Genomic DNA, 13293 nt, shown 5'->3' with positions numbered 1-13293 from the left:
TAACATTTTTAACATCATGAATAGCTTTCTTAAAGATAGGCACATTGGCTTTTATACAAACAATTTCTCCTACACTCATCAAATAGCCAAGGGTTACCCTCAGGGGTCTATAGCCGGCTCGACCTTCTGAACTCTAGTTTACAATGACTTGAACATCTGAAACAGGATACCAGGTTTCTTGGTGCAAGGGTACACCGACAACACGGCCCTTGTTTCCAACAAAAACTCCAACAATCTGGTCCTCCTATGCAATATAATAATGGACACCATCTACAAATGGAGCACTGATAGTAAACTGCCTATAAATTATAACAAGTGTAAGTACATCATATTTCCAAAAAACACACTAGCCTTCAAAAAAGCCCAAACATTAAAATCAACAATACAAGAATCTCTAGGATGAAGGAGTTAATGTATCTTGAGGTAACCCTGGATGAAAAATTGCACTGGACAAAGCACATCAACAACATTTGCATAAAGGCAACAGTTGTCTCCAACAAACTGATCAGTATAGCAGCCAATAACTGGGGGATCAGATACAATGCTATCAAATATATCTATTTGGGTGCCATAGAGCCCATTATACTTTATGCTGCCCCTATCTGGGAAAAGGCCACCTACAAGCAAGCAAATATCAAAAAATTTAACAAAGTCCTCTCTGGACTTTGTTAGCAGCAATTTGGAATTGCAGCATTGCGAATTGCCAGGGCCTACTGTACTGCGCCCACCTCGGCCCTTCTGGTGACTCTGCCCTCTATACCTTAAAATTAGAGCAGCTATGTGGTTTTGGAATCTCAAAAACATGATTGACCTCTCTAACTGGAAAGATAAAATTCAGCACAAAACCCTTCCAAACCTTCCTGACAAAATCTGCCAAGACCTCATTACCAATGATATCGAGAAGAAAATTCCAAACTCTTATATAGATATGACTCTTTCCATGAACATCCAGGACCTCACTTACCATGATTATAAAATCTACACAGATGGTTCCAAGCAAGAGGATCAAGTGGGTGCAGCTTTTATCGTGTACAACAAGGCAGGCAATATTACTCACTGGTCTGCTTTCAAGTTCAGTAAATACTATTCTGTCCCACAGGTGGAAATCTTTGCCATCACCACCACCACATCAATGAAGACTGGTTCCCCCCAAAAAAAGAAAATAGTTATCTACACAGACAGAATTACAGCTTTTTGCTCAATTTCCAACACCAACAACAATGGCTACAATGTTACCACTATTCAGAAAATGCTTATCAGTAATAACCACCACCATCACATCACCCTTAACTGGGTCCGTGGCAACTCTGGGGTAGAGGGGAACGAGGCAGCTGATGCTCTCACCAAAAGAGCTGCAGTCTCATCCCTTCTGTGTTCTTACAGTAAGATACTGCCTTCCACTATCCATAAATGGATCTATAACCAACTTTTGCAAACTTGGCAAGAAGACTGAAACAACTGCACTACAGGCCGTCCCACACATGGCTTCATTCCAGACATCTCTGTCAGGCTGAGTTGCAGGCATCTTGTTCCCAACTTTGCCTTGACTCAAGTTCTCACTGGCCATAGGAACTTCAACACTTACTTCCACCGGTTCCGGCTACGGGACAGCGAGACCTGCAGGCGCAACATGAACACCAAACAAGACTACCTTCACCTATTGTTTGACTGTCCACTCTTCGACAGCAACAGAGATAGTCATTGAGGCTGCATTTCATAACAACCATAACTGGCCGTGTCCTCTACAAGCCCATATATATGAGAAAGACATGTACAATCATCTGAATAATTATTTGCAGAGCATCAAAGTGCTTACAGAGAGGATGAGAAACACTTAATGGCAGTACCCTTGTAGTCATGCAAATCTACTGAACTACGATGTTAACACCACATGTTAATAAAAATCACTGTCTATGCTTTTAGTGTAACCTAGGAATGTCAATTGTAAATACGTTTGTAACCTGATAATTTGTTCGGACTACCTGTAATCTGGCACCTAGCACCCACCCTGTATCTAGTTTACACACGGTTAATCTGCATATTGTATATACATTTGTCATCTGTTTTTATGTTTGTACTATCTGCGATTTGTCAAACAGTACTCAACATGTAACTATTTTGTACCAATATTATTCTGCATACTGTAAATACATTTGTGCTATCTGTTGTTCTCACATAGCACTCCCCATGTAACTATTGTACTATTGTTAATCTGCTTAATGTACTGTACATATGTTTGTCATCTGTTCTTATGTTTGTACTGTTTGCAATTTGTCAGACAGCACTCAACATGTAATTTCTTGTAACAATATTAATCTGCATACTGTATATACGTTATTACCTGTACATATGTTAGTGCTATTTGTGATCTGTAACATAGCACTCCCAACTTGTATTCCTCTGTAACATTCTTGTATTATTGTTGTATTTTCTACTGAATGTTTTCTTATAAAACACTGTCGCGGGACACCCATGGATCCCAACCCTTTTTTCATTCCCTTTCCATAACACAGGTTGTCTGTATTTTTTAGTATTTTCTGTTTGTTTATTTTTGTAATTAACTAATTGTGATTATTCGATTTCAATAATTAATTTTTTTTAAATCAGTGTTTTTTATTTATCTAATGTTTATAATCCTTATGTTTTTAAGTATCAGCAATAATGTGTATAAATATTATGTATGTAAAAATATCACTTCCTAATAAAAAATAACTTCTTTGTTTTTGCTTTGAGTAGAAGTACCTATTAAAAAAATATACCTATTTGAGTTTGCAACCTGGCTTGCCAAACCTGATTTTTTTACGATTCGGTCTTTTCCTAAAAATGTTTGTTGACCCCTACTTTAGGCGAAAGAGAGATTGATTTAAATGCAAACTGGACTTCCAAGTTTGAGGAATACTCCGATATAATTGATAATTTACACATAGTTGAAGAAGCAAAAAATCAAAATCTTTAACACAATCATGAGGATCAATGCATACAAAACCATGTAAAATTTACTTTTGAACAAAGGAATATGCTTCATTTTGTTGCTGAAAAACTTCAATCCAATGCACCAAATGGTATTGTCCTCATATTATAACAGGCTGAAACTGGCAAGACGTGTCTGATTAACAAAGTTACACGAATTACTCATGAAAGATACAGGACATTGTCTCTCTGTCTAATGAATCCTACAGTGCAATGCACCTTTGCTCATTGATGCTGCAACTATTCACTTAGCCTTGCAAATATCTCCATATAGAAGGAATAAGTATTTAGGTGCTAATAAGGAATGTATTTTGCAAGATGAATTTGAATACACAAAAGTCATTATCATCAATGAAATTTCTATGGTTTACATTTGTTGTCAGTGATTAATTTGAGATTGCAAAAGCTAATAACTCTGATTTTGGTGACCTCCTCATTCTGTTATTTGATTTCTCACAACTGGCACCAGTAATGGATTCACCACTATATTCTGAGCCTAGTAAGTAAGAATATTAATATTGACACCTTAACAGGCAAATGGCTGTTTAAAAATGTGTGTCGTTTTCTTTTTGGATCAAGTCGTGCGCCAAGTAGGAGAGGATCGGGCTCACTTTCGAGCATTTCTTGATTCTGTTTCTAAAGAAGTCTGCACAGGAGACCATGCTTTTATTTCCCAATGAAACATTCCATATCAGATGGATCTTTTGATAATGTTGTGAGAATAATGTCTTTAAATAACAAAGTAAAGTCAGCAGAGCATAACTTTAAATAACAGAGCATTGCTTAAAGAAACTTGTAACACTTATTGAAACAAAGAACAATTATAATACAGCTTGATCCTCATGCCAAATGTTGAGGCACTTTGGCAGGAAGGAATTTTCCTTCCTGTCAAAGAACAATTGTATTGCATGTTGGGAAGGTTGCACTAAAAAGTCTGGATTAGAAAATGAATTAAATCTCTTCGTTGGATGCAAAGTTATTCTTTGTAAGAATTTGTATGCCCCAAGCTAAGTTATCAAATGGATCATTGGGAATTGTGAAGACAATAATTTATGATCCTTCACAATTCAGGCTGAATAATTTCATATGCAACCTATTTTCATTTTGATAGAGTTTCCAAACTATAAGAACCAAAGTATCATGGACTAGTTCAAATAATACCATACTCAGTTTCTTTTCACAAGAATGGTCAGAACTGTGTCAGAACCCAATTTCTGCTTTCTCTTGGCCATGCAGCTATCGTCCATCAAAGTCAGGGAATGACTCTTGATAAAGTGGTTATCAGTATTGGCAATAAGGATTTCTCTGCCAGTCCTTTGTACTGTGCATTGTCATGCGTACATACATTTGGCAGTCTTATCCTTTTCCTAGCTATCACGTTGGAATGGCTGATGTTGCTAAGCACATTGTCATCTGTGGCATTATGGAGAAAAGGAATTAATAGACTAAGAGTGATTTGCAGCAGCTCGACAGCAAATGTAATATGGTTACATAACCACTCATCATCTGTACTGATGCAAATATCAGCAATACTTCCCTAAGCGAACGTTTTGAAAAAGCTAGAGTTAGGCTTGGAGCCGACCAGAAGGACTGGGTGGGGAAGATTGTGCTGCCACCTGTTTCTTGCCCTATAAGCTTTTCATACCCATTATGGGCCATAAAACTGCCCTTTTAAGGGTGCTTAGTAACTCAATGTTGTGTCTGACAGTTATCAAGTACACAAATTACTATCCTTTTAAGAGCATTTGATGTTTCCATGACGAGTCTCATGGGGTTTCAAATAAAAATAAATTAAAAATTAAACAGATAGGGTAGATGTACCAGTTTTGGCCAGTGTACCAGTTCTGGCCAGAAAACAAATTTAACTTAAAAATATAATCACCACATATTCAAATCTGTCCAACAAAACAAACTTTTATTGTTAACTATTCACACAGTTAACAATAAAAGTTTGTTTCATTTGTGATTATATTTTTAAGTTAAATTTGTTTTTTGGCCAGAACTGGTACATCTACCCTACATTTCATTATTTATCAAAATACTTATAGGAAAAAAAAATCAAAATTTTTAATTACAAAAACACAACACTCCTCTTTAATTCTGTTGTGATATTGTGAACTGGTTAACATTGCATGACAGTCATGCAATGTTAACCAGTTCCAAATATGTATTCTTTTCATGGAATATTTAACAAATTTTTAAATTTAAAATTATCGTACTGCGCATCTTCTTGTAGAAGGTAACCCATTAAATTCTGATTAACCAAATAAGATGGAGTTTGCGCATAGTGATCAAAAGGTTAAATGTAATTGCAATTCATCATCTTCCAAGAATAACTGGACCTGAAGAAGATTCAAAAAGAGAAAGATCAAAAACGTTAGTCCATTTCTATAAGTGTATATAGTACAGCAACGCCTATCTGTAGAGAGTTTGATATTTAAATGACGCCCTCAATTTTTTTACATTTTTGGATTTGGGAACTTGAAATGTCAAGAAACAAAAGAAATTTGGAGGTTTCTTTTTTGTATGTAGAGGGCACAATTTAGTTCACCCGCTTTAAAGCTTAATAACTCCTGTGTCTTTTGTTGAAAATTTCTGAAATTTTGCAGAGAAGTTTGTGTATTAGGGGCATTGATGCTATTAAATTTTGGTGGTTAAAAATTAACAGGGTCGAAAGATGGATGGAAGTCACTCTTTATATCTTTTGCTCATTATTTGCATTACAATTTTTTATCAAATTCATTTCAACATTCGAAATTAACATTTATGCCATTTTATAATAATTAACAATTGAATTTTTTTAAATAAAATCTCAGATGATGATGCCACACAGAATTTTAACTCTTGCCTGGAAAGTTATGCAACTTGTTGATGGATTTTGTAACTTATTAGAGCTATTAAATGAGAAGAATTTTTATAAACCTTCAATACTTACAAATGACCAGCATAGATTAGCCATAGAATGTAGCTAGCTTTATAATATTTTATAAATGATTATTGTAAAAATTTTATGTAAGATTAGTATAAGTCGATTTTATTAACGTAGAATTTACGAATGCTTTTCAACAAAAGTTATTAGTTGTAATTTTGTTAGTTTTATAGAATGCAATTCTCACTTATCATTAATTATCTTAACTAATTACTAAAAATATTAATTATGAAAATTAATAATTCAGACAGAAGTGTTTGGATAAGAATTATACTCTTATCCAAACTCTTAAAACTTATGGAAATAACTATAAATTCTCATATATAAATAAGTATTAAAATATATTTATGCTGTAGTACTAATTACAACATCTTTTAACTGTTTAAAAACAACATTTATCGTCATATTGATTTATAAGTTTAAACTCCATGTTTAAATCAATTATTTTGGGAAAGGAAAACAAAATTTCTTAATCCCATTTTAATAGTCAATCAGTTATGATGATCTGTATTTTTTTTCATAGGTAACAAATATAACAGAATAAAGTATGAGAGTAAAAGTCCAATTAAATCAAAATAATTCAAGATTCTGCCATTGATAAACAAGATAATCCAAACAAGCTAACAAAAACTATATGCTACAACAAATTAAAAAAAAAACACTGAAAAAATCTAATCTAAACCTTTTTTCAGGTGATTGCTATCCTCTTGATCAAATTAATGTCCTACATTTCATCTAATTGGATATACTGACTTCACTAAATTAAATTCAGATATGGAATGACAGAATGCTTTCTTATTCCTTTAACCTTGATTTCTTGTTCTGTGATTACTGTCTCCTTAGACTACTAAAGAGCTCAACAACAAAAAAGTTTATATGAAATCATGAATTAGAAAAGTGAATCTTAATATGATATTATATATGTAATGTATACAGAGTGGTTATAATTAAATTGACCCTATTTGGAGCCCACTGGACCAGTTTGAATGGACATACGTTGAGGAAACTTAGTCTACAGGATGGTCACACCTTTAGGATTTTTGGGAAACAAAAATTAGTTTATATTTTTGCCACTAGGAGAAAATATGGTGCTTTGAGAACAAAAACCATAAGTCGGCAAAGCTAATTATTATTTTACGCCTTGTGTTCAAATTTGTGAGCCAACTGTGTCAATTACACATTGGGAGCTTAATACAGAGTGATCAGTCGGCGTGAAAAGCATTTTGGTCAGAATATTGGCAGTGTGCTGCATTACGTTGTGTTTATTTCTACAGTAATTTGCATAACATTACATTATTTATTCTTGAAGTGCTATATTTTTACCTAGTAGTGAAAACTCAAATTATTTTTTTGTTTCCCAGAAATTCATTCCATGGCATTGAATAAATCATAAATAAGGATAAATATATTTTGTAAAAGACAAATAAATGTGAAAAAAATCAAAAAATTACTAATTCCATTGATTATATTAAATTATAATTTAATATAAATGTCTTGTTTCTTAAACAAAAATTGTAAATGCTGTATTAAGAAGTTCAATATCTTACATTGTAAAGACTGTTCTGATAACAGTTGATATATTAACTGTAGAATTAAGAGTTTGTATCAGATGCATACAAATGATCTGTTAATTCCAATTTGATTTACAGATTATTTAGAAGTAGAGGGCTTGAATTAATGTAAGAAATTAAGATAAATACTTCATATATAATGTTATATACATATACATTGATTATTTAATTTATATAAAAGAAATAATAGTAAATTACTGTCTATATCTTTTTGAAGATACTTGTTTATTACCGATATGGCAATTTTTGATAATTTGGATAATTCTAATTAAAATATTCATAATTCTTCATGATGTGTTCTTGAATTTTAATCGTAGGCACAAAAAACCTTAGATTTCATTCAGTTGTGTTTGAAAGCTGTAGGATGTTTTTTTTATTCTCTTGGAGATCTGAGAAGATACTCTGTGCTGTTTTCTTATATACGCAGCAATATCGGAGACATCTCTGATCTCTCTAGCCTGAGATTTCCCAGAAACAAAAAGTCACATCCCTGTGGTGCAACTTCAGTGTGTTTGGAGGCAGCTGGCCTGTTGCAAGTTTAGAGACAGTTTTTGTATATAATCATGTGACCTATATCAAATCAAATTATTAAAAATTTTGCAAGCTATCTTGAGAATAAAAGAAATACTTTAATGTTTTTTACATCAGTTGTTCTCAAAGTATAGTCTATAAGCACGTACCAAGTGGTTTGCAGATTCATGTAGTCATTTTTCCAAAATGCAATTCTATGCTGTATAGCTAGAGAGAAAATATTTTCATACATCACATCTCTCTTAGGTTACTGGATTGACAAACTATTTTGTTACACAATCTATTGTTATCTAAGGTGGTATTTACAGAGTAAGAGTTAGACAGGGGCATAAGTAGTTTGCAGATTGATAAAAGTGAGTCATTGTAATAAATAATTAGAACATCTAATATTCTATAATAACATCTGCCATTAAGTTTACACTAAGAAAAAGTGTTTAATTAAGACTTCATTGACATACTAAACATTTTTGTCATCAACTTAGATTTTTGTATAATATTACAGTAATTATATTTAAAGTATATATATTTGGCAAATTATAATACATGAAAAGTTTAATGTAACTTCTTAAAACAGTTATAAAAGCAAAGTAAATGCTAAGAAAAGAAAATTTTTAATTTAATAATTTATCAAATAAAATAACAAATGCAGCAAGCAAAGAAAATAATCATCATAATAAAAGCTATGAGCTTAACAAGTTGCTTTTATTTCCAATTATATGGGTATCATCATGAAAACTTTTACAAATCTCTCACTTGATTATTGCTAGAAACACGTAGAAAAATATTTTTAATTAGTCTCTTTAAATTATTTATATGTAGCACTTTAATTAAATAACAATATAAACAAACATTAGAGAAAATGTTAAGCAACAATTTAATTTGAGTTTAACAAATTAGAAATCTCTTCTTCTATGATAACTAAGTTTTAATAGTTGCTTTAGATCCAACTTTAAAACATTATATTCGAGTTAGAAGTTACGGAGAATCTTCTAATTGAATAGACGATGCAATAAAAGGACTTGTACTTGCAATTTTTCTTGGTTTTAATCCTGATCTTGGCAAAAGTTAGATAAGTTAAAAATGTATGACTGTAACTAAATTCATTAGTGTTTAATTCAAAAGATTGCTTTATTTTTTCCTTTTAGGATTTCAAAGAGACTTCATTATTTACATAACACACCATTTTATATCAGTTATAAAATAAAACATAAAATGTATATTTTTGGTTGGAATTTATTTTATTATTATTATTTTTTTATAGATATTTGTGCCTTAAAAATAAAGCGACAGCAACAATAGCATTCCACGCATATGCACAGAAACATCCAAAAGTGAACCCAGGACCTCCCTTTCTTTTACCACTTCTGAATTTTCTTTGGTTTCTTCTTCCTGCCATTGACAAGTAAGAAAAATATAATAAATATATTTATAATTTTGAATAAAGTTTTAAAAGGAAACTTTTCCCCTACAGTGGGAAGCTGCCCGTGTTTACAGTGTTGTGTGAGCAGTACCGGATAGCATTAAATCGCGATCCAAGTTATTTAAAAGTAAGTTATTTTATCCACGATAAGTCGTTAGCATATCACATCCTAAATTGTTTTTACGTCGACAGTATCTTGATAAAATTGGCCAGTTATTTTTCGGAATGCCTCCACCGCCACCAAAACAGCAAGGCCTTTTCGGTGAGTTAAACTTTGTCCCATACGTTCTTCTTTTACAATTCAATTACGTGAACTAAAAATTAATTTTTAAAATTATAGGAAACATCCTTCAGTCGCTGTTCAGCAGTTTAGAGGACGACGACATGAGTAGCGAAGAAAACATGGCACTCCCGGGTCCGTCGAAGGTCACATCGGAGACAATACAGTACGAAGAATTGGACTAAATTGTTTATCGGTGATTAGCATCTAATTTATGTTCAGATCAAAGAAAAAAATATTGTAAATTCTTTAACATTGAAAATTCTGTTCAACTCTGGATCTAGGGAGGAGGGGGAGCTGACAATATATATATATATATACATACATACAAAATATATATATATTTTATTCTTCATATTTGGATACAGATATGTCTCCTTGTATATAAATTTGTTGAAGTCATATCAGTAGATTTGACTAATTTCTCTTCTTTTACTTTTCTTTTTCCCTTCTATTTTCACCTCACAGAAAACAGTAACAGATATATAGAATTTGATAAATGTTTATTTTAGAACAGTAACTTAACAACTTAACAAATAATTAAATATCTTCTCGCCATCCTTCAAATTTTAGTCTCCAAAGTACCACAGAACTTTGAGGATATAAAAAAAGAAAAAGCTCTAGAAGAAATGAAATTTTAATAGCAGGAAACAAACTAAATATATATATATATATATACAATTGTAATGTCAAATATTATTATCGTAAAACTTTTATTGTGTAATAATAAATTTTATTACAAACAGAGAAATTAAATTATTTTGCACGGAACCGGCTGCTCCACGACTGCACGCAATATGACACCATTTGTACATTGCGCAGGAGATTGAGGAGGAATCAAATTTTGGAGACGACAGGTTTTTAATAAAAGAAAATAAGTGAAAAATTAAAGTATGAACTCAAAATTACTATCAGACTTGTTTCTTGCAGTATCTTAGAAACTAAGAGGACACTTCAAATCACAGTGGGCAGCAGCACAACCTAGCCAAAATGGGTGCCAGATCAACTAGAATCAAGGTAGGCAGTATCCTATTGCCACGGTTAGGAGGGTGATTTTTCAACAATGTGGCAGGGTATGCAATATATTCTTTAGGTTAGATTCTAAATTGAAACCCAAGATCAATGGGAGGTAACTTTTTTGGAATTTCGGCCCCCCCTTCGCACCTTAAATGGCCTGACTTTGAGAAATGCGGCGAAAACATTTAACCGCTGAATATAGACGATAATGTTTGATCGTTAAAGTGGTCAAGTTACTCCGCCATTACTTTGCAATTGTAGACGCTAGGGGTCATATATAACAGCCTCTTCTAACGCTGCTGACACGTGCTCCATCTAACTTAACCTTAACCGGTTATTTGATAGGAACATCTTTAAGTACTCTTGCAGCGTAATAAATCGGAGGCATCGTTTTAGTCGTTCGTTTTTTAGTCAGATAACCGATTGGCATGGCGTCTCATCGGGTAGAGCTTGAATAATCTTCCTCGAACGCACGACAGATGGCGACACTCTCTCATTTCCACAAACTCGCAATTGATCATCGTCAGATCGATTTTTAAACATTTGCTACGTCGTTCGATTAATTAACTCGATTGCGCGCGAACATTTTTGTCGTTTGCCTTCCTACGAACGTCCCAAACGTAAAAATCGCCATAATTTAACGCTTATTGACCGAACTCGAATTCGAAAACGACAATCTTCCGCCTGATTGGTATTTTGATTGGAAATCGAGAGCTTAATTGGCTATAATGTATATTTAAAAATTCAAATCCGACCAATAATCGGCCCAGTTTGGATTTGATTCCATCCGATTGGAGAAATTTTGAACTTTTAAATTCCAATATTTAAATTGTTGACCAATCGGAACGATTTTAAGGAATATATTTGTTTTTTCAAAGGGAAATCATGTTATACGCCAAATTTTGAATTTAAAAATAGAAAATAGCGTATAAAAATAAATAAATAAAGTAAAAAATCCCGAAATATCTCTCCGCTTCTGTATTTAATGGTAGAGGAGAATTAACATGCAATTTCCTTATAATAAATTGTAAGTTTAACTTCTATAAGATGAAATCATGCAAGAAACGAGATCAAGCATTCTTCAAACTTAACTACTTTTGAACAGGATAAGTAAATAGAGGATCAGGTTATTACTTTATAATGAATTTCTGTTTATTCAGACAGAAATAAGTTCAGAAATTCTGTAGTAAAAGTAAATACAGTTTTAGTTGTTTGTTATTGATGACGGAAAACGTTTACTAAAACAAATTAAATTCCAAATAAAATATTTTTAAAAATTTACTTCGAATATATTTATTTGTTTACGTTCTGAATCGATCGACGTGTGTAAAAATCTGGCAACGAGTTGCCTAACTTTCCCGGCAAGAGTTAAAATCGTGTGTGGTGCCATCTGTTATGGGATTTTATTAAAAAACACTTTGCCGTTTTATAGTAGTAATGTAAAAGCTTACTTTTCAGGGTAGACGAGTTTTATAAAACATTGTAAATGAGTAAAATCTTAAACCCGATCCCTACTCGTGATATGACACGTGACCTCGTTTATCTCCCCACCCTCGACCTTTAACCACCAAAATTTAACAGCATATATGCCCCTAATACACATTCACCTCCCTGTGAAATTTCAGAAAATTTCGACAAAAGCTACAAGAGTTATTAAGCTTCAAAGTAGTCCCCATTAACATCCACGCATTTTTTGAATTTCTCGACGTTTCAAGGTTCCAAAAATTAAAAATCGTGAGGGGTCTTTTTTTTCGACCGATTGCCATACTTTTCCTCTATTTGATATGTGTATATATATTTTAATCTGGAAATTTTTGCTCGATTCCTTCGATCAGTCACTCAGTTTAATACCTCATTTCATTGGAACGTAATTTACTATTGTTATGTGATTAGGGGTTAATTTGTTTACTCCTCCTGTTGCCAGGTGATTGTGGGGTTAATTTGTTTACCTGCCAACTATTAAGGACATTAGAAACGGTTGCGTTCTCCAGTTTTAATTGCTTCTCTGCAAACCACGTGGTTGGTGGGATTTTAAGACAATTCGCTGAGGTAACGAAAACAATTTGTGTTTTTCTCTAAATTGTTTAATGCACTCGGAATAAACAGGAACGAAGGAACTTCAGGTAGATCAAATGGACTTTTTTTTGTTGGCAAATTAAATTATCGTTTCCTCTTTGTAGGTCCGAAAGGGGTCCTCTCCGCCTCTTTCTTTCTCTGCTTTTAAATCAGACAGTATCGATCACGTGATTAACCGAAAAGGATTTGGCAAAATAATTTAAGAACGTCTGGAAACGTAAAAATAAATTAAATTTGTCTGCAAATTTGTCTTAACCAAAGCTAATCGGCTAGGAGGGAAGGAAAGAAAAAGCCTCTCACGTGACCAAATGGGTTAACGATTGGCGGTTGCTATTGTTGCCCAAAGTCAGCAATAAAGCTTGTCAACAGGGGGTAACAGTGTCAAAGAGACTGCTTTATCCAGTAGATTTGTGGGCGCACTTAACCAATCACGTGATTCGCGTAATTAATCGTTCCCTCGTTCGAAATTAAATTCTTGGCCCGAATAAAATATTAAGAA

At 33.0% G+C, this 13293-nt stretch overlaps 1 protein-coding gene across 1 annotated transcript in view; it reads left to right on the top strand.

Annotated features, from left to right (window-relative positions):
* Positions 1 to 10609, top strand: part of LOC136975239 (Golgi to ER traffic protein 4 homolog) — a 43595-nt gene extending 32986 nt beyond the window's left edge. Inside the window, exons 6-9 of the mRNA XM_067270268.1 lie at positions 9263 to 9403; positions 9473 to 9548; positions 9614 to 9683; positions 9762 to 10609. Coding sequence (XP_067126369.1) covers positions 9263 to 9403; positions 9473 to 9548; positions 9614 to 9683; positions 9762 to 9886 — 412 coding nt within the window. The 3' untranslated portion in view covers positions 9887 to 10609. The remainder of the gene's footprint in view (positions 1 to 9262; positions 9404 to 9472; positions 9549 to 9613; positions 9684 to 9761) is intronic.
* The last annotated feature ends 2684 nt before the right edge of the window (positions 10610 to 13293 follow it).

Source organism: Centruroides vittatus, unplaced genomic scaffold (genome assembly GCF_030686945.1).
Source record: "Centruroides vittatus isolate TY-2023 unplaced genomic scaffold, ASM3068694v2 contig_367, whole genome shotgun sequence".
NCBI classification, from domain to species: domain Eukaryota; kingdom Metazoa; phylum Arthropoda; class Arachnida; order Scorpiones; family Buthidae; genus Centruroides; species Centruroides vittatus.
Note: the sequence above shows the minus strand (reverse complement) of the source record. Positions and strands in the feature narration are given on the sequence as shown.